This window comes from Phoxinus phoxinus, assembly GCF_949152265.1.
Source record: "Phoxinus phoxinus genome assembly, chromosome: 7".
NCBI classification, from domain to species: domain Eukaryota; kingdom Metazoa; phylum Chordata; class Actinopteri; order Cypriniformes; family Leuciscidae; genus Phoxinus; species Phoxinus phoxinus.
In genome coordinates, this window is record NC_136882.1 from 28,050,496 (window position 1) to 28,070,963 (window position 20,468).

At 39.8% G+C, this 20,468-nt stretch overlaps 2 protein-coding genes across 5 annotated transcripts; both read left to right on the forward strand.

Annotated features, from left to right (window-relative positions):
* Positions 1–672: 672 nt before the first annotated feature.
* ddx3xa (DEAD-box helicase 3 X-linked a) lies at positions 673–15,199 on the forward strand (the record flags this gene model as incomplete). Of its 3 annotated transcripts, none has more annotated exons than XM_079619132.1 (18): positions 673–1,039; positions 2,474–2,525; positions 2,705–2,752; positions 6,017–6,193; positions 6,602–6,740; positions 8,067–8,180; positions 8,284–8,383; positions 8,490–8,625; positions 9,510–9,607; positions 9,727–9,828; positions 9,921–10,081; positions 10,191–10,335; positions 10,433–10,577; positions 11,170–11,351; positions 11,432–11,549; positions 11,633–11,786; positions 11,871–11,998; positions 12,396–15,199. In XM_079619132.1, the coding sequence occupies exons 1-18, from the start codon at positions 995–997 to the stop codon at positions 12,485–12,487; spliced, it is 2,136 nt and encodes a 711-aa protein (XP_079475258.1). In that variant the 5' UTR covers positions 673–994. The 3 variants fall into 3 exon arrangements, with proteins under 3 accessions (XP_079475258.1, XP_079475259.1, XP_079475260.1); XM_079619133.1 differs by having other exon boundaries at positions 9,730–9,828; XM_079619134.1 differs by lacking the exon at positions 12,396–15,199 and having other exon boundaries at positions 9,730–9,828; positions 11,871–12,003.
* A 1,345-nt stretch (positions 15,200–16,544) lies between these two features.
* On the forward strand, positions 16,545–20,073 carry nyx (nyctalopin). 2 transcript variants are annotated; one of them, XM_079619059.1, is made up of 3 exons: positions 16,545–16,670; positions 16,827–16,864; positions 17,895–20,073. In XM_079619059.1, the coding sequence occupies exons 2-3, from the start codon at positions 16,843–16,845 to the stop codon at positions 19,280–19,282; spliced, it is 1,410 nt and encodes a 469-aa protein (XP_079475185.1). In that variant the 5' UTR covers positions 16,545–16,670; positions 16,827–16,842; the 3' UTR covers positions 19,283–20,073. The 2 variants fall into 2 exon arrangements, with proteins under 2 accessions (XP_079475185.1, XP_079475186.1); XM_079619060.1 differs by having other exon boundaries at positions 16,558–16,864.
* The last annotated feature ends 395 nt before the right edge of the window (positions 20,074–20,468 follow it).

A 20,468-nucleotide genomic window follows, 5' to 3' on the forward strand; every position in this document is an offset into this window, starting at 1 on the left:
TGTGAGCACAGTCTTTTATCTACAGAATTGAATAGATAGCATTTATGTATCACAGAAGTGGCAGAAGTTGAAGAAATAACCATAAAATGATTGAAATATTCTGTATATGCATTGGAAAAAATGGCTAAAAAGGTTTTCTATTGTTTAAAACTATGCTATTGTATATTTAGTCTTATCTTGTTTCATTAAAAAACAATCAACTTAATCATTTAAAATATAGCATTTTATGTATCCTAAATACACATAGTATTTAGGTAAATTTACTAGTATTTAGTAAACGTTCCTCACGTTTTACATATTTTGAAAAAAAAAATATTGATTGAAAATAACATGTTCAAGAGATATTTAGCGTGATCTATATATAGCCTATAGGCCTAATGCATTTGAAAAGTAGCAGAAATAATAAATGCACGATGATGAATACGTTAATAAAAACGGGGATATAAAAGTGTCAGAAAAGCCCATAAAGAGTTTGTATTATGTATATATGAATGAGAATATAAATTATTCATTTACATTTTCATACAGAAGTACAAAGTGAAAGATTGTCAAAGCTCGAGCATTAATAAATAATAATACGTTTTTTTTTTTCCCCAACACGGCGTGCCAAGAGACGTATAACATCTCGCGATATTTCGGCCGCTGTGACGTCTTTCCTGCATTCGCTGATCCAATGGCATTTAGCCTAAAGCCAACAGCCACAGCACACACTGGGCTGCCATTAGCACAGCGGGCAGACTACAGAGACATCCTGAAAGCAACTTCAAATTTCGTTTTTCTCCCCCAATACAAGCCATTAGGGAGGATAACGTACACTTAAACATTTCCTTCTTTCCCCCACGGCGGTCTTGGCACAAAGAGCCCTCGGAGAAGGACAGGACTACAAAAGAACAAGTGACGTCGTTATAAAAAGAGACTTGGCTGAAATCCTTTCGACAACAAAGAAACGGCTTCTCAGAAATAAAGGAGGAATCCTCACTTATTCTCTTTAGTTATGAGTCATGTGGTCGTCGACGGTTCACACGGTCTAGAGCAGCAGGTAGGCTATGGATATGTGTTTTAAATATGTGTGAGCTTTGTAAACGCTTCGATCGGTTGGCTTTGACAAGCAGGCTATGTCTCAACTTAGTGAGCTGCCTTCCTAGACAGCACCCTAGCATTGCGTTGCCTCAGAAATCTGTCAAAGAAGGCACCTCAGTAGATGTTGAGACAGGCGCAGTTCCTCGTGTTATAATATTTTCTTTAATTAAAGATATGCAATTTAAGATATGTTTAAAATTGAGTAATTTCTAACGTCCACGTTTAGAGTTTAAAGTGTTGTTTAATACACGGCCGACGCCTTTTCCTGTTTATCTGTTTCGTTTAGGTTTCGGCAGCCGGCATATTAGAATCAACATCAGTATTAAACTTTTTCCGTCATCGTTCGTTACAGTTTCCACCAGGTTATGTAAAAGCGTTAAAATAGGTCGTCTATTTACAAGGAACGTTAACTTAGTTATTGTTAAACTCATGGCGAGGAAATCTATCGGAAAATTCACTCTGCGGCCTGTTGTACCATGCAGCCTTTAAATTTGATACGATCGAATAATTTTTAAATGGAACAGGCTGATGATGGATTATGCAAGTTTCATCTATTTATCAATTTCTTTATCATCCACTATGACGAATTCGAAGAGTCTCATTCCTGGTATAACGTTAATGATCATAGGCTTTAGGCTTGACTAGGGCCGTGACGGCTTGCCAAACATTTGTGGCCGGCGCTTTTGAAATAAATTTGATTAACCAATCTAATCCCAGCGGGTACGTTTGTGGTCGAAATTAGTTTAAAGTGTCTAAAATAATTTAGTTGTTTTTCACTTATTTTATACAGTGGACAACTATAAATGACGGCGCAAGACTGTTTTGATTTCATGTGACATTTTTACTTGGCTGATGTAAACAGCCACGTGACCAGAGCCGTTTAAATACGCTTTACCCCTCTGAAAGATGTTTGTCTAAGCTCTTAAAGGGATAGTTCACCCAAAAAAATAATTTTCACCCTCATGCTGTCCCAAACCTGAATGAGTTTCTCTTCTGTTGAAAACACAATAAGAGTTTGAAGCATGTTGGCAAACAGACAGTTGATTGACCCCATTGACTTCCATAGTAGGAGAAAAAATACTATATCAGTCAATGGGGTCCATCAACTGTATGTTTACCAACATTCTCATAATATCATCTTTTGTGTTTATCGTAAGAAAGCAATTTACACAGGTTTGGGACAACATAAGGGTGAGAAAATTGACTATTTTCATTTTTGGGTGAAAAGGTGATTGAGGCCTAACATGTCCTTTTGTGTTCCATGGAGGGAAAAAGTCATACAGGTTGTCAACATAGACAATTCCACGTTCTCTTATTTTAATTGAATAAACTCTTATGCTCAGTATATTGTTTACATGGGTTGACATGGCCCTCTGCTCTTTCTGTCTTTTAGCTTGCTGTCTTGGACTTGAACTCAGCTGATGGACAGGGTATTGGCACTGGTCGTAAGTGTGTTTTTTATCTCATTCAGTGCTTTTACAACATTTATATTGAATACCTGTGAAAAGCACAAACGGCCTCAATCTCATAGTTGTTCTCCTCTACTTTTTGTATTTGTACAATTTAGTTCCCTAGTGTTCCTGAACTTTCATTGATAAATAAGTGAATGTCTTTTGTCTTTCAGGGCGTTACATTCCTCCTCATTTGAGAAACAAAGACATATCACAAAATGGTAGGTTCTGCTGGTTTCCTTTACATACAGGGGGTTGTTTTATTAAATGGGAAATTTGCCATTTTTGCAGATTCCGATTTTTTTTTTCCAAAGAACTATAATTGACTGCATGTATGAACAAAAATCTACTTTACTTCCATGCAAAATTGTATTTTCATAAAAAAAAAAAAGTAAAAAGACAGTAATAGAATAAGATGCGATATGTTGAGACCAATCGTACATTGTTTTACAGCTGGAGCTCACTTGTATTGGATTGATCGCTTAAACTGACAGGTCTTGATTTATCATGCGCCATAGAATAGGAGCGCACAGCTGAAACACAAGCACAGTGTTGGAAGATCCTCATCATGTCGAGCATTAATAATAAAATAACTTCATAAATTGCGTAACTTTTTCTGGTGTTTTCTCAGTGTTGTAACAGATTTTTATTTTTTTGATGAAAATAGATTTTGATCATGTTTGGGGGTTCTTCTATCAAATGACACCATGCACTTTATGATGCCTTTTTTTTTTTCGTAGAGTAACACAAAGCCTTTACTTGAAATCATGTAAAATCATTAAAAATGCCTTCAGGGTATAAGGGGTTTAAAGTGACAGCCAGCAGAGAGCTGACATATTATTTAGATAAAGCTTAAATGATCTGTATCGGCCAATCATGATGACAAGAAATCGGCAGTCGGTATCGGCTGCAAAAATCCTGATCGGAGCATTCTTATTGTTAGTATCACTAATATTTTTTGGGACTCATTTCAAAGTTTTTTGAGCCTTTCTTTTACATAATTAAATCATTTTAGAGTGTAATTTTCTCATTCCAAAAGACACAAGCCACTCTCCATTTCATCACTTTAAAGGATGGTTTGTAGATCCTCTTAGATCTTAAAATCAATGTTTTATAATCAGTTGAGTTTTGACACTTTGAGCTGTAAGTCTTGGTCAGGTTCTGCTGAAGGTGCTTTGCTTCCAAGATGCATGAACATTTAATTTTATGACTTCAGAGTCAGTACTTCGAGGGCAGCCATTTAAAACCAGTTCTCAGTGTTGAGTGAACCTCACACTTTATGAAACTGAAGGAGCTGTTTTTGAGTCTGCATAGCTTTGATCGCTTTGTCTCACTGTTCCCTGTGATTATCCAGCAGTTGCTTGCATTCCTCTCCCTTCTTCTGTTCAAATTGACTCTGAACAAATAGGAAAAAGGGCTTGTTTGCGAGAGTGCACACACACACACACACACACTCCTTTGAATGCTTTTAATTATTTTGGCATCTTCTGACAATGTGAAACTGTTCCTGAAGTTTCTCCCAAACAGTATCCTCAGAGTTGGCACCCTGAGGGAAACCAAAGCTACAGGCATAACTATCCAACTGGATGGAATGACTTTAGGACTGGTAACTATTCAAAACAACCTGATTTGCTCTTGCGTTCCTCCTTTAGTGAAGGAATTATTGTCTTTAAGTGCCCTGTGCCTCTGCTTAGGTTCCCAGAGATATCCGTCCCAGGAGCTCTCGTTTTATCACGCCTACACTAGTGGCTGGCCAGACAGATGTGGTATATCTCAGTGCATGTGACATGTGCATCATCCCTCTGTTCTGCCCTCTGTGACATCTGCACTTAACTTGACCCTGAGACTGAAATTTGTGGAAAATTGAAAATTGACATGAAGCATCATGTGTTCTGATGCTTCATGTCAATAGCATGCTTAATTGTGTGGCCATTCTATTTAAATACTAAGTGATTCTCATGTTAACATCTCTTAACTAAATCACAACATAATTTGTTCACTCCAATTTGACATGTTTCACTGGTGCCACGTCAATTGTTAAGTTTCATACTTGCCAAGAAACACTGTTCTACTCTGATCCCGATCCCCCCTCCCCCAGTTTGTTTATTGCAGGACTATGTAGGCACAATTTTTTTTTTTGCTTAAGGGGTTTGTTTGTGGTTTACTTTGCCTTCTATTGCATTTACTGCCTGACACAAAGGCTATTTTTGTTGATTCCTCATATGTTTGACGTTATTCCTTGGTTTCCTGATTAGCAAGTAGGTCAGCAGTGAGGTATTTGAAAGCTTTGTAAAGTACATTTTGAATGATGTTTCGTTGTGTAGTATAACCACATCTGAGGCAGTTAGAAATGCAAATGATTTGTTTTTGGACTGTTTTTGTAGACTGGAGTAACGAAGTGTGTGTATGCATGTGCACAGTCCTGGCTAATTTCTATGTGTCTCACTTGCAGCCACCGACGGAAATGAGAACGCAGCCAGTGTTATCAGCTGGGCTGGTTGCTGTGGTAAATTAGAGCATATGGCTTGGCCTGCTTTTGCTGGTGTCTGGACAGAAAATGGTCACCCATTTATGTGGTGATTCATTTGTATAGGCTCTAGTGCTTGTAATATTTTTCTTTTTGTTTACAACCTTTTTTTGAAAAAAGTACATTGCATTATAAAAGGTCACATGACCTGAGTGTGTGTGCTCTTTGTTCCTCAAACTGGATTTTTCTCAGAAAGGAATACCTGGGTGAGTCACTCACTAGATTGTCCTAACAGGTTCATTTTTTATTCATATGTTTTTGTAAACACCAGGAGTGCCAGTTCTGCCCAAAGATGCATATTGTGCTCTGTGTTCTTCAGTGCTTTTTTTTTTTGCTTTTTGAGAAGTGCCATGATCCTGTTTTTCTGGTTCACTTAACTGACTTGAATTGTTCTATTTGCTGCCGTAAGAGCAAATTGCTTACTGGCTTTTTCACATCTGCTACTCTCAATCATCACTAAGAACCAGTCTTGGCTTTGAGCTAAGCTATAAATTAGAGCCATTTCCTCAAAATCCTGATGTTCTCTACCAAGTGTGCCATAAAAGTGCTGAAAAATGGCAATATAGCTCATAAAGCCCCCCTCCCCATGAACGCGATGGAAACTATACAATCAAATTACACCAAGGTACCAACAGACTTTTTGGAAGGAGATTGGAGCTTCAACTTTAAATTTCTACATGTCCATAACTGTTTATTTCACACGGTAAACTTTATACTAACAGTTTCTGCGGGAGTGAGGTCGGGACCTTGATATCGCGGCTTTACTTCCGGTTCACTACTGCACAGACTCGGGTCCCGCGATCACTATTGCATAGAAGCAGGTCCCACATCTGCGCAAAATCTCAGCGCCGTATTAGGACTTTGGCAGCTTCACTTTTCCCCAATGGAAGAGGGAGACTGTAAGAATAGATTGACACCCATTCAATGTTCTCTACCTGCCTGTCACTTCTTTTGATAGATACTCCAGGGTGGGACGGCGGTCATAGCAATGGTTTCGTCAATGGGTTCCATGATGGTCGTATAAATGGGACTGCAAACTTTGCCCGTGGACTTCCTCGCAATGACAGAGGAGGACGTGGTAGCTTCCGTGGAAGCAGGAACGGTGGTTCCTTCAACCAGCCAATGCATAATGCAGGTGAGTCTTATAAATGATAAAAGAGAGATTGAGGGAATGTCTACATTACGACAATGTACTAAAAACTGACGTCAAAACAATCCCCATTCACATGGATCTGCGAAAATGACTAAAACGCTGTTATGCATGCCAGAGTTGATGTCACTTTGTAAAGAAACACTACGCGCCTATAGACTGAGCATGTAATGCGCATGAGGCCACCTTTTTCACAAACTAACGTTTTTGTAGTTTACACTGGTTTCAAAGTGCAAGTTTTTGAAAACGACACTTTTGGCCACAGTTTTCAAAGGTTTGTGTTTTCAGGCCACCAATACGCTGTTGTCATGTTAATGAATGTTTTCCGTTTTAAAAACTGTGGCCCCTTGCGAGTTGTACACATTTTAATCATCTCACATGATGAAATTGTAGGTTATGGCACTTATGAGAACAAAGATGGAGGCTGGAACGCCGCAGTGGTGAACCGAGATGCCTACACTAGCTTTGCTGGGCGTTCTGACAGAGGAAAGTCTGCGTTCTTCAATGATAGAGGAGCTGGCTCAAGAGGAAGGTGAGTAAAGATGCAGTACTGTAACAAGGTTGTTTTAGATGCTATTCTTGACATGAATTTCAATATCTCAGCTAAAACTAATACTAGCCTAACTAATGCAAGTAAAAAGTTCTCAAATTCCCTACTGTTGGGACATAGACATAATGTTAATGTTTAAGACATAAAAGACTGATTATGAGTGTCCATGCCAAGATGGACATTTTGCCATGTTTCTGTGTGCATTTGAACTTTAAGCTCAAAGCGCCAAAAAAGAACAAAATGTAGCTCTGTGCACACGCTTTGGATGTGGGTGTGCACTGACACCATTTGCTTGACGGCGTGCTAGTGCCGAATTGCACATGCAAATGCTAAACTTTCATGATGGCACAGCACTGCAATGTAACATGAGTGTAACTGCGATAGAGGTGATGATACAAAATAATCCACCAGTCTATTGTCTGTTTTATCGCCCATCGTTTCTACAAAGGTCACCATAAATTGCTGCACCCATGCTACAGATGTGAATGATGCCTCAAGTTGTGTGGTTTGAGTTATGAGATATGCACCTCTATTAATTGGCTGTTACTTTTCTAAGCAATAGGATGATAAAATAAGCTTTTTAATAGAGATGCGCCGATTCCGATTTTTCATTGAGTTTGACCTGCTGATAATGATTTTAGCCGATTCCGATAAAAAAATTTCTTACCACTTTACAGCACACACAAATATTTATTTTCTCTATTTTTTTTTTTTTATAAAACGCATACTTTTACCCAAACTGAATAATAAAAACAAGTTCAAATGGGTAAATGTTTTATAAATATTTGAGTCTTAATTTTCTTTTCTGACATATAGCCTACTCCAGTTCTTGTTAAAACACACTAGACATGCAAATTCTTTGCATTTTGTGCACTTTTTGTGTGAAATCATATTTATTTTGTCCATCAAAAAAAAGTGAGCAGCGCATCAAAAATAGACTCGGCGCCGAAACCCCCGCTTCACTGCTGCTCACGCAACGCTCCTGATTGACGCTCACGCGCTGCTCCTGTTCGCGGTGTGAAACGGCTGTAATTCACGAGGTTTCCTACATGTGTGTTCCGTGTGCATGTGATGCTGATGTTGCGCGATGTTAATCATGTGGCATAAAACCGGCATATTTAGACTGACCGGTCGCCGGTCATGGCCGATCTCGTGAAAGTCATCCAATTCCGATCACCAGCCGATCAATCGGTGCATCTCTACTTTTTAATGCAATGTGAAGAAGAAAATCTAGTAATAAATGCACAAAATTTTGCATGATATATGCTGTGCTGCAGTGTTTTTAATAACAAAAAAATGTATTGGCAGGTATGACCGTGGAGGCTTTGGAGGAGGAACAGGAGGGAACAGTCGTTGGGTTGAAGAGTCCAGAGATGAAGAGGACTGGTCAAAGCCAATGCCCCCCAACGATCGTCTGGAAAAGTAAGTGGCCCACTGCTAAGCTTACAGTCTTGTTTCCTGAGAGAGTCCATCTGTCATTGTGATTAAGCCATTGTTTTCTCTTCTGTCTCCCCTTGAACAACAGTGAGCTGTTCGCTGCGAGCAACACAGGGATTAACTTTGAGAAGTATGATGACATTCCTGTTGAGGCCACTGGATCAAACTCTCCTGGGCACATTGAGAGTGTAAGCCTAATAATTATAATGCCTTGTAGAATCAAGTGCCCAACTAAAACAACGAATGAAACTGGCAGATGATGTGTGTTTGGATAATTTCTGTTTATCTTTACAGTTCCATGATGTGGACATGGGCGAGATCATTATGGGAAATATCAACTTAACCCGCTACACACGCCCTACTCCTGTTCAAAAGTATGCAATCCCCATAATCAAGGCCAAGAGGGACCTGATGGCCTGTGCACAAACAGGTGGGTCATTAGACTGGACCACCGTGTCAGTATGCTGTGGGAAAATTGTTTAAAATTACACCCCAGTTGAACTAACTGCAAACTATATTTGCAATTATGTGATGGAAAAAGAAAAAATAAGCAAACAGACATTACTTTTTTATTTTTGCACTGTTGGTCAATGCAAATAGCTTTAGCTGGACTTGCCAGAAACGGCAAAGACTGCTTATACTGCATTATGTGTTGTGTGTCAGACTCATTTACATAATGTAAACATTGACCCATTGTTTAAGGGAACACTTTTCTGGTTGACTTGAGTAAAATGAGATTGTGTGAGCCCAAGTTAATGTCGCTGTATACAGTTGCATTCAAGGATCTGTCATTGAGCTTTTGAAAAACATTTAATTATTCAGTCACAGTCCAAAAAGTGCCAAATGCAGTTACTCCCCATCAGACGTGTTCTAAGTCACAGACACTGCAATATTTTCAAACCTGTTTGATATTATCACCACGTGATCTTGTAGTGTGTGCAATGCAACAACAAGGTGAAACTAATCCAGCCCATCACCGTGCTGCAGATGGTATAGATCTCGTTAACTTGCATGAATTTCGCGTGATTTTTTTTTTTCCCCACTGTTGGACGTTTTTGACCAAATGTCTTGTAGTTTGTGCACCTCGTCAGCGTTGTTTAATATGTGCTATGACAATAAACCTTGTGTAGTGTGAGCACCATAGCAATTCAGGTTGTTATACAGTCCTGTAGTGTGAGCTTGCCCTTAGATGAGCACTTCCTGTCTCAGCAGGTTGACCAGGTTGTGCAAAGTGTGGCTTTAGCTGCCCTGTCAGGATGAATCCACTGTGTGCAGCTGTTTTAATGTGTGTGTGTGTGTGCTCCCTTCACTCAGGCTCTGGGAAGACTGCAGCCTTTCTGCTTCCTGTTCTCAGTCAGATCTACAATGATGGACCTGGAGAGGCACTGCAGGCCACCAAAGCCAGTGCCCAGGTTATTATACAGATCCATCTAACATCTCTTTACTGGCCTAAAGTTGTGTAAAGAGTCTTGTGAGGGAAAAGAAGTTCTGCTTCTGGGACTAATACATTTTGTTTTGGTCCTTTTTTAAGCAGGAGAATGGAAAGTACGTCCGTCGTAAGCAGTTTCCCATCTCTCTAATCCTGGCTCCAACCAGAGAACTTGCTCTTCAGATTTATGATGAGGCCAGAAAGGTATATCTTGCTAGAGAACCAATTACAGGTTCACAAATGTTGGTTCAATTTAAAACTTGTCTCTCAACAATTTTTGTTCTCATCTTCTGCAGTTCGCTTACCGCTCCAGAGTGCGCCCATGTGTAGTATACGGAGGTGCAGATATAGGCCAGCAGATCCGTGATTTGGAAAGAGGCTGTCACATGCTAGTGGCCACACCCGGTCGTCTAGTGGACATGATGGAGCGAGGCAAGATTGGCATGGACTACTGCAAGTAAGTGTAGCACAGAAAAGATCTAGGCTTATAGCGGAATTATTTTAGGTTGTTTTCAACCTTCAATTCATCTTGGTTCTGAAAAATAACTTGTATATGTTTTGTGTAGATATCTGGTGTTGGATGAGGCAGACAGAATGCTCGATATGGGTTTCGAACCCCAGATCAGACGTATCGTGGAGCAGGACACCATGCCTCCAAAAGGTGTTCGTCAGACCATGATGTTCAGTGCCACCTTCCCGAAAGAGATCCAGGTATGCATGGATTTATTTTGACACTTGCCAGCAAGACTCAGTATGAACCTTGATATTAATAAGGAATTTTTTTGTATCTGTTCCTTTTTATGTATAGATTCTGGCCCGTGACTTTCTGGAGGAGTACATTTTCCTGGCTGTGGGCCGCGTGGGCTCCACCTCAGAGAACATCACCCAGAAGGTGGTTTGGGTGGAAGAGAATGACAAGCGCTCCTTCCTCCTTGACCTGCTCAATGCCACAGGTGAGATGCCTTTCCTTGTCCACGGTTTTACAATGTCACCTTGTTGTAACAGACTTGGTCAAGCTTTGTGTGAGAATGATGGTATACGTGGGTGTACATATTTTATTGTATTGTAGCAGAACATTTTTTAGAAATAATATTGTTGAGTGGAATAGGAGAGTCAGGTAAGAATATTTTTCCCCACATGGCTCTTTTTGAAGTGCCTCAGAAGAGATGAAGATTTTCCTGTAGATTCAGTGACTGGCAGTGAAGTGCTCATGTTAGATCCATAGCAACACAGTACTGAGACACCAGTGCTTTTAGATAAGTCTCGTTGGTTATTGTTACCATGCCAACATTATCTAAGCAAGGACTGGAGCAGAAGGCTTGGTTAGTATCTTGAAGGGAGGGAAAGCAGTCTCACAGTGAGACATTTTTAATGCTTTACCATCTCATCCTTATGTGCTACTGGGAGTCATACCAAAACTTGACTACAGTAGAGATACAAACTGGCTGAAATTGAATTCAGAATATGAGGGTTACAAATGCACACATACACCACTGCCTTTTGCAGATGCTTTTATTCAAAGTGACTTATACTTCCTCCCTGCAGGCAAGGATTCTCTCACACTGGTGTTTGTAGAAACTAAGAAGGGTGCAGACGCTCTTGAGGACTTCCTGTACCGTGAGGGTTATGCCTGCACCAGTATCCATGGCGATCGCTCTCAGCGTGATCGTGAGGAAGCGCTCCAGCAGTTCCGTTCTGGACGCTGCCCAATCATGGTTGCCACTGCTGTGAGTAGAGTCTGTGAGCTCACTGGAAGCCTGTGGTTTTCCTTGCACTTGTTTGAGTGATTGTATTCTTGTCTTGATAGGTGGCTGCCCGTGGCCTGGACATCTCCAATGTAAAACACGTCATCAATTTTGACTTGCCCAGTGACATTGAGGAATACGTCCACCGCATTGGTCGTACAGGCCGTGTGGGAAACCTTGGTGAGTTTTGCAGTTTATAGAAATAACTTGCATGCATCTTAATTTTGCCAGAACATCTGTTTGAGTTATTGATGTATCTTCAGGGCTGGCCACATCCTTCTACAATGATAAGAACAGCAACATCACTAAGGATCTGCTGGACATCCTGGTGGAGGCCAAACAGGAGGTGCCTTCCTGGCTTGAGAACCTAGCCTACGAGCACCAGCACAAGAGCACCAACCGTGGACGGCCCAAGAGGTACGGAAACATCCAGCTCTCAAACTCTCCCCATTGGATTTGTATATTTTTCCAGGCTTATGACATGTTGCTCCTCTTCTCCAGGTTCTCTGGTGGCTTTGGGGCCAGGGATTACCGTCAGATGCCTGGCGGCGGCGGCAACGCTTTCGGGAACCGTGGTGCTCGCACCCCTGGTGTCCATGGAGGAAACAGAGGTTTTGGAGGCAATAAGGGTTAGTTTCATTTCATAATACATTGATTCAAGCACTAGGAATGGCTTAACAACTAAATCTTTTTTACAGCATTTATGAATTTTGTTAACATTATTTACTTCTATATTGAATTAAATTGTTTTAAAAGTGAATTATTTTATTTATCACTGTTCATTAACTTGTCTTTGCATAATAAATGAACACTTTTTTTAATCTATTTATAAATAATAAAAGGTTAATTAACTCGTCTTTGCATAATACATTAACCTTTTATTATTTATAAATGGATAAAAAATAAACTCTAATAAACACTGTAAAAATATTGTTCATTGTTAATGTAAAGTGTAGATTTCAATGTGGGATATTTGTTCTATAATTGCATTATTGAAAGCAGTCCTGAAATCTTTGTCTGTTTTAGGTGGCTTTGGGAGCTTCGGCGGTGACAGCTACGGGGGCAACTATGGAAACTATGGTGGAAACTTTGCCCAGGTGGACTGGTGGGGCAACTAAAAACATGTTTGCCAAACTAGAGCCGAACGGATACCACATGTTATCATAGCCAGACTCTACCCCCTGTGTAGCTTTATGAACTCGGTACATTACACGCTGTGATTCTCTGCCCACATTTTAAAGGGATCTGATCTGTGGCAAAACCGGTGCAGAATATTAAGGATGCCCACTTGTGTATTTGATCTATTACAGCACCTAGGTTTTTGACTTTTTTTTTCTTTCTTTATCTTTTCAGAAAAAAAAGAGGATCATTTGTATGTGAATGTACTGTGCCTTTTTGAATATAGACAGGAATTTAGTTTTGTTAATTTTGAGTGAACTTGGCCAAGAGCTTAATTTTTGTTTTGTTTTTTGCTGTAAAGGCGTTTGAAAGCTTGTACTTAATCAAACCTTGGCAAATACTGGGATAATGTGACTCGATGAGTTGCTGTTTCCATTTGAACTTCAAATTATCACTGATATCATGAAGCCAACAATACAAGCCACAAAGTAAAGCACCATCACAGGCACTTTGCAGACGTTTGAACCGCTCTGTGAAGCGACTGTCACAAGGGACAAATCGGTCTGACTTACTTTTGTTTTGCTCACTCTATCCTGGAGAGACGCCTATTTAGGGATATGGTTGTCTTGGAAAGGCCATTCCAGTTGTGATATTCATGACGAAATATTGGAAACACTCAGTGTTTGACATTTCAAAATGCAGGAACTTCTTAATCCACTTGTTTTAATTGACTTGACAGTGTTATGGCAGCTAGTAAGAACCACATGCTAGCCACTCTAAGTGGGCAGCATTTTTTGTTAAGTACTATTTTCTTTTTTTTCTTTTTTTCGAAACATTTTAGAGAAGCAGATGTGATTTTATTGAAAAACTCTAAGGTTTTTTGGTAAAACGTTTCTTTACAAATGTCAGCAAAACAAAAAATGCCTGCCATCCTGAAAGTGAAGTTCAAATGGCTACAAACGGACCACAGAACCAAAGCGGCCGTGCCTTTGGAACATGACCGCTTTGGTCATCTACGCATGCTAGTGTTTTGTTTTTTGGTCAAGGAGAGAAGACTAATGAATTGTTGCAGGCTTTCTTTTAATACAAACGTCCTCTTTTCAAGCTGTGCAGCAAGCATGGCTCCCTTTTTCGTAGGTAGAGGAAGCGTGAGGGTTCATTTTGAGGCATTGACTGATCCGAACCGGGGGTTTGTTTGCGCTGGGCCTGACGCGAGTGCAGATAGGCAGGCCACCATTTTAGCTTGTGTCGGTCCCGCGGTTCTTTGCGGGAACTGGACACCAGGTATATGAATGCTGTCAGCTCCTGAAATTCATCTGGTTAGTTGTGAACTAAACCACTGGCTGTGGAGCCAGTTTTCAGCTTCTTTTCTTGAAAAGGAAGGAAGCGGTCGAGCGGAGGAGAAAAAGGCATTTATCGCAAGTGCAATAGATATTCTTCTCAAGTGAGTTGTGCCTTGACTTTCTTTTTTATTTTTTAACTGATGAATTCATCAGATGCACTGACAGTATTGAGAACTTCAAGTTGAATGGTGCTACTTTAGTTAGGTCCAGGCCCGTGTACGTTGTGCCCATCAAGTTTTACAAAGTTCTTTTATTGCACATTTCAAGTTTTATATACGTGTCTTGAGTGCATGTCCTCAAGCTTCCAAATATTGTGTCAGGAGAGTGGAGATACGCAGCTTGTTTACAAAAGGGGAAGGGTTCTCACTATTTACCAGGATTTATTTGGGACCAGGGCGATCAGCAGTGGGGAATTTAGCTATTTGCACACAGATTTCTAGATTCTACTTTTGCTGCTAGTTTTGTGTAATTTATTAAGCATTTTTTGAGAAATATTTATTTTTATAAGCCTCAAAGTGATTCTTTGAAAGTTTCAAGAAACTTGACCAAAAGACAATACCTAAACACTGGCACTTGAATGTTGAATGTCACCTGTATGCGTGAAAAATTTCTATATTTCGGGGTAGCGTGAGCTTTTTAATGTTTCAGACATAATGTACTCGGTCAGATTCCACAGCTGTTAAAGGCCTAACGGCAACACGTCGCTGTGGAATTACCAATTGGCTTTCAAAATTGGAAACAGTGAAAAAACATGCCAAGGTTTGGAATCAAAAGTCGTTAAAAAAAAAGTAAAAAAAAAAAAAAAAAGTATCAGTGCAAAAAGTGTCCAGATTCTCCAAATGTGTGCTTTTTTCTGTCCAACAGATTGGCATTTGTTCTGTTGAAGTTATGTTTCTGTCAATGTCTGGCACATGGCAACCTTGAACACGTGGTTGATCTCTATTGTATTTACATATACGGTGACTCTGGTATTAGTCCACTCAGGAGAAACTGCAAGTGTCCACGCTAGCAATAAGTCTTAATGTGTATTGGAAACACTAAAAATCACACCCCTGCCCTTCATTCAGATGGAAATAGGAGAATAGTTCACTCCCTGAGAGGACACCAGAGCTCCTTAGATTTAGTATTTGCTTTGTCGTAGCTTCTAGGCTCTGCACTGCATGAGACGACTCGGCTGTGCGTTTATTGTATGATTTTACCAAAATAAAAGTTTCTGATGCAAATTCCTTACAAATCAAGCATGGTTTCTTAAGTGTTGGATGTAGCAGAAATTGGGTCGAACATTGTAATGGCTGTTCTTATTTTGAACCCAGTGGAGTTATTTGACATTTACCTGATGCTTTATTTACAAATAGAAAATTGCTTCTTTACTTGGTGTCCCTTGTCTTATTTCCTCTCCTCTATGGGTTATGCTCATGCTGTGGTGATTGGCTAGAGTCATTGCACAGGGAATTGTATCAATTTGTATCAACCCAATTGTATGGGTCCTGATAACGCCAAGTGTTTGATTTTTACCAGTAAGAAAGGGTCTACATTATTTTAAATGTATGTAGTCAGTGACCGTGCAGGCATGATTCTGAGCTTGAAAATACAGAATGATCTTAGACGCATGAATATTTTTCTTCTGGTGTCACCATTGCCCTGTGCACTGGGGACCAAGTAAAAACCTATTCAAATCCACCTTGTAATACCAAATTTAGCTTTTTAATCAATGTTAATACATTATAATGGTAATTTATAAATGGTAAATTAACTTTTTTTTTTTACCATGTCTTTAGATATAGATAGATATATATATATATTATTAAACAACTTTTTTTTATTTTGGCTTAAGTATTGTGATTGTACTGTGACATGAGTGTATCGTTACACCCCTATTTTTAAATTATTTATTTGAACAATTCAAGTGATTTACCGGACTAATATTACAGGTTTTAAAATTACCAGGTCTAAATATATGCATATTGTTGAATTTCCTTTGTATAAAACAATGTAGATTCTCACAAATTATTACATTTTGCCCCAAAATGGTAGGTGGTAGTTGTGTATATATAGTCTGATGCTTCGGGGGAAACTGCCAGTGTCTCAACTACCGGTAATGGGGTCATAAAAATGTTTGTGTTAAATATTCCAAATATTACTCCTGGTGTGTTTATGAATATCTTTATGAAAATGTAAATATGTAGCACACTGTTATTTGATTTTATATTTGAGCTGTAGACTTTTCAACTAGATTTTGTTCTTGTTAAATCATTATTGTGTTCACCAGTAATTCATTTGCAGCTTAATATGGGGTTTCTGAACACTGATGGCTCCTATTTTATAGATGCTTTCTTTAAAAAAATCCTGAATTGTAATTGTATGTTATATTACTTCTGTCAGTTGTCTAAGTGTAAAGTGACCACACTGTTCCCTAATCTGAAAAGGGCCTCTAATGAAAGGTGTTAACATCCAGTTCTTGGCAAATGTTTCCTGAAAAGTTGACATTAGTTTGTTAGAGTACCTTACAGCCACTGGTTTATATAAGATTGCAGACTGTAATCTGCATGTACCATTGAGGCCCAGGGTCATTTCTGCTTGCCTTGATTTCAGAGTACTGCTTTAAATGCTTATAATCCTGGGATTTTTCTGCCATTAAGTGATGGCTTTCTAAAGGGGAGTTTGATGTTAGTGCATGTGCACACATACAAACACAAATGCTGAGCGATAGAGCCTTTAATCCATTCATATTTTCATTTGGAGTGAAGCGCTACAGACATGTAGTCATGTTGGGGAAACTGGTGGATGCGCTTTTATCAGCTGTCAGAGCAGAACAACCTTTACTGAACATGCTTGGCAGGTAGGTAGTTTGGGGCTAATGTTGACATTTTGGGACTTTTGATATTACCAAGAGAAGATGGACACATTTTATTTGATACCAAGATGTTTGAAATGTCTTAGTGGAAATATTGACGTTAATTAGCAAAATATTTCATGTTATCTTAAAAATCCACAGCTGAGAGACACCAGTGATGTGTTCCATCGTTATTGCTGGTAAGTCCATGATTTCTGCTGTTATGTTCCTTGGTGTCATCGGTTTGGTGTATTCCGCTATTCAGTTCATGTCTCAATGCTTCTGAGGACATTTATATTAAAGCATTTGCTGAGGTTACAATGTGCTGAAATACAGTATCACTTGAATGAATTTAAGGGAACAAACAAGTGCTAGTTTATTTGTGTAATCTCTAATCTGTGCAGAGCAGATGCAGGACAGAGGGAGGCCACACATTAAATTATTCCTCCAGTCTCTAATTGTGCTCTCTGTAATCTTCCCAGAACTGCTGGGAAAACCAGACTCATTTGCAAAGTGATTGCTTATGCTGCATGACTAGCGTTTTGTTTCTGTATAATTATCATAATAAAGTCCTGGAAGTTCCCTGAAAGTTCATTAAAGGCTTTTTACACACCAGCATTTCTTTACAGTTTAGAGCATGTAGTGAAAGTACAAACCCGTAGTGTGGTATCCATCAATGTTACTGTTTACAGTTTTAGTGTGACGTAAGGGTTTAATCTAAAAATATGAATTAGAATAAAAAGTCAAGAAACTCCATATAACGGCTTTATTCTGTAACCTAGCTATTTATTCAATAAAATGAAATGGTTTGACTTTTTGGGCCATTGATGTATTTTATTTATATTCATAATTTAGTTTTTTGGGCCAAACAAAAGTAATTGGTTATAAATTATCTAAAAAGACTGCTTGATTAAATTTTTTGTCATTGGCCTTGGCAAAATTTTAAATTGTAGGTTTATAATACAAAAAAGTTGGAAGTATTTCCATGGTCAAAGTTTAGAATAGGTTAACGTTTTAGAGTAAGCTATTAATTTACAATTGAATGTATATATTTTTTCTTTGTTTAATGTTATTGGTTGTACGCCAAAAAAACCCCCAGAAATACTGATTTATGACCCACATATGCAATGTGTGACTGATATTTAGTTTCATTATTTCAAAACATGACCTTCATGAACATACTGAATAGAGAATTTTGTCTAATGGCACCCTCCTTTCCCTTCTCTCCAGTGTATTTCCTCCTCCTCCTCCCCCCTCAGGCCCTGTCCCTGTGGGCCTGCACTCGCTCTTGTCCTCCCAGTTGCACGTGTACTCAGGAGAAGAGCTGCAGCGTCCTGTGTGACCACGTCAGCATGATGGACCTCCCCAAAGAGTTCCCATGCGAGGCGTCCTCTATCAACCTGGACAAGAACAGCCTAAAGTTTCTGTCGGAGCGAGCCTTTGGCACCCTGCCTTCGCTTAAGACACTCTCTCTCGACCACAACAACATCTCCTTCATCACGCCCGGAGCATTTAAAGGGCTGCCCAACCTGGTGGAGCTCAAGATGGCCCACAACGAGTATATCCGATACCTGCACACTCGCACCTTCACCGCACTCAAACGCTTGGTGCGCTTGGACATTTCCGACTGTAACCTGTTCAACTTGCCAGACCGGATCTTCCTGGAGCAAATCGCCCTGAAAGAACTGCTGTGTTTCCAAAACAACTTCCGACGCATCACTGGTGCCATCCGAGGGATGGAAAACCTCACGCACGTTTACCTGGAGCGCAACAAGATCGAAGCGGTGGCCTACAACTCTTTGTTGGGCCTAAGCAACCTCAAGTACCTCAACTTACAGGAGAATCGCATAAACGTGATACATGACGAGGCCTTCAAAGATCTAGTGCGTCTGGAGAACTTCTACCTGAATGATAATCTGTTGGTCGACTTGCCCCAGCAGGCTTTCAAGGGCCTGAGCAACTTGAAAATGTTGAATCTGGGTGGGAACCTGATGACCAACGTCTCCAGAACATGGTTCAGTGACCTGGTGGAGCTGGAGGTGCTGTACCTGGATCGAAACCGCCTGTCCTACATCGAGGATGGCACCTTTGAGAACCTGACGAGCCTCATCACGCTGCACCTCAACAGCAACAATCTGACGTCTCTGCCTTTCTCCGTCTTCCAGCCCATCTATTTCATCGGCCGCCTGTATCTCTTTCGAAACCCCTGGGAGTGTACCTGCGACCTGGAGTGGTTGAAGGAGTGGATGGAGAGCTATAAGTTGGTGAGGGACATCCCATGCGCATCCCCGTCCTCAGTGGCCGGCTTGGATCTGAGCGAAGTTGTCTACGTCCACCTGAACGGCACCTGTCTGGATCCTCCAGAGCTCAACCTGACCACATCTCTTCCGGACTACCCTACCATGGAGAACAAGTTCAACAGCCTCATCTCCAAACTGCTACAGCAGGAACTGATGGATGAGATGGTCAACGCCACGGACGGTCTGAGGAACGGCACCCAACAGGACTCCGCCGAGAGTCAGGTTTCTTCCGGACATGGATTGTCCTGTGCTGCTCAGACTGTGTTTTTTCTTGTGTTTCTTTTTCAAGCCCAGATTGACTGCATTAATGCCACTTGAGAGTCGGGTGAATACTAAAAGGGGTTGAAGCGCATCCAAGAGTACTTTCCCAGTAGTTGGATGGGAAATGTTTGGATTTAAGGCTGTGATAAAACGTTTGATCCATCTTGCCATGAGCAGTGCGTTGAAAACGACATTCTGGCTGATTTAATGGAGTTGGAGATGATCGTCTCTTTAAATGAATGGAAACTGGTCTTGAAAGGGAAGGATTGTGTTTTAAGCCAATGAGACTGTAAGAGACTTCTTGTCCGTATGGAAGGCTTTCTTAAAGTATAACTGAGGGCCATTTTGTGAGACCTGCAACTAGTGGCAGATTTTTTTTTACTTCATTTTGTACTTCAATTTGATTTCAAATGCATCTTTGTAATGCATTTATAGTATGAATATGTTTGTACATGTTTTGTTGCGTAACTTTGAAACATTTGTTGTGTAGGAGATTTATCTGATAAAGCTTCTCACTATCATTTCACCAGATGGCATAACACGCTGTCCTCTTTTGTTTGGTTCATTAAACTGGGTAAGTTTCCAGTTCTGGAAAATGCATTAGTCTTCCTATTCCATAAAGCTTAAGTGCACTCTGTAACATAAGCTGCTTCATATTGTAACCAAATGAATTGGCTTTATCATGCCGTTTTACTGTTATGAACATATATTTTCTCTATACAGAGAGCAATGCTAGGATGATGTCACGCTCTTGAGTCATGAGCTATGCATGAGATTTGTATAAGAACCCTTTTAAATGAACTGATTTTTCTTAATCGTGATTAATACTTTGAATAAACAAAGATCATTGCATGAATAGTCTCTAAAATTACTGAACGTATAATTGTATCTATTTGCGATTGTCTATTTAAATTAGTATTTTTTTCTTCTGCTAAAACTGACCAAATACACTAGATAATTTTTTTATTGAAACCAGTTCAAAATTTGTCTCTGGTTTCATATCTCATTGTTTTCTTTGAGTTTCTCCAGTTCAGTTAAAAATGTGTAAGGTTTTATATGACAGCTAAAACGAGACAAGCACTCATATTGCTCTCTTTATGGCACATCAGTGCATCATTCAGGGGTTAGCAGGTGAAAAGTGGCTCTATCATTCATTCATGGATGGGTGTATATTTCATCAGTTGGCATTTCAAACTTCTGTTCTTGATTCTGGCAGAAACTGATATGAAGAAACGCTCTCCAT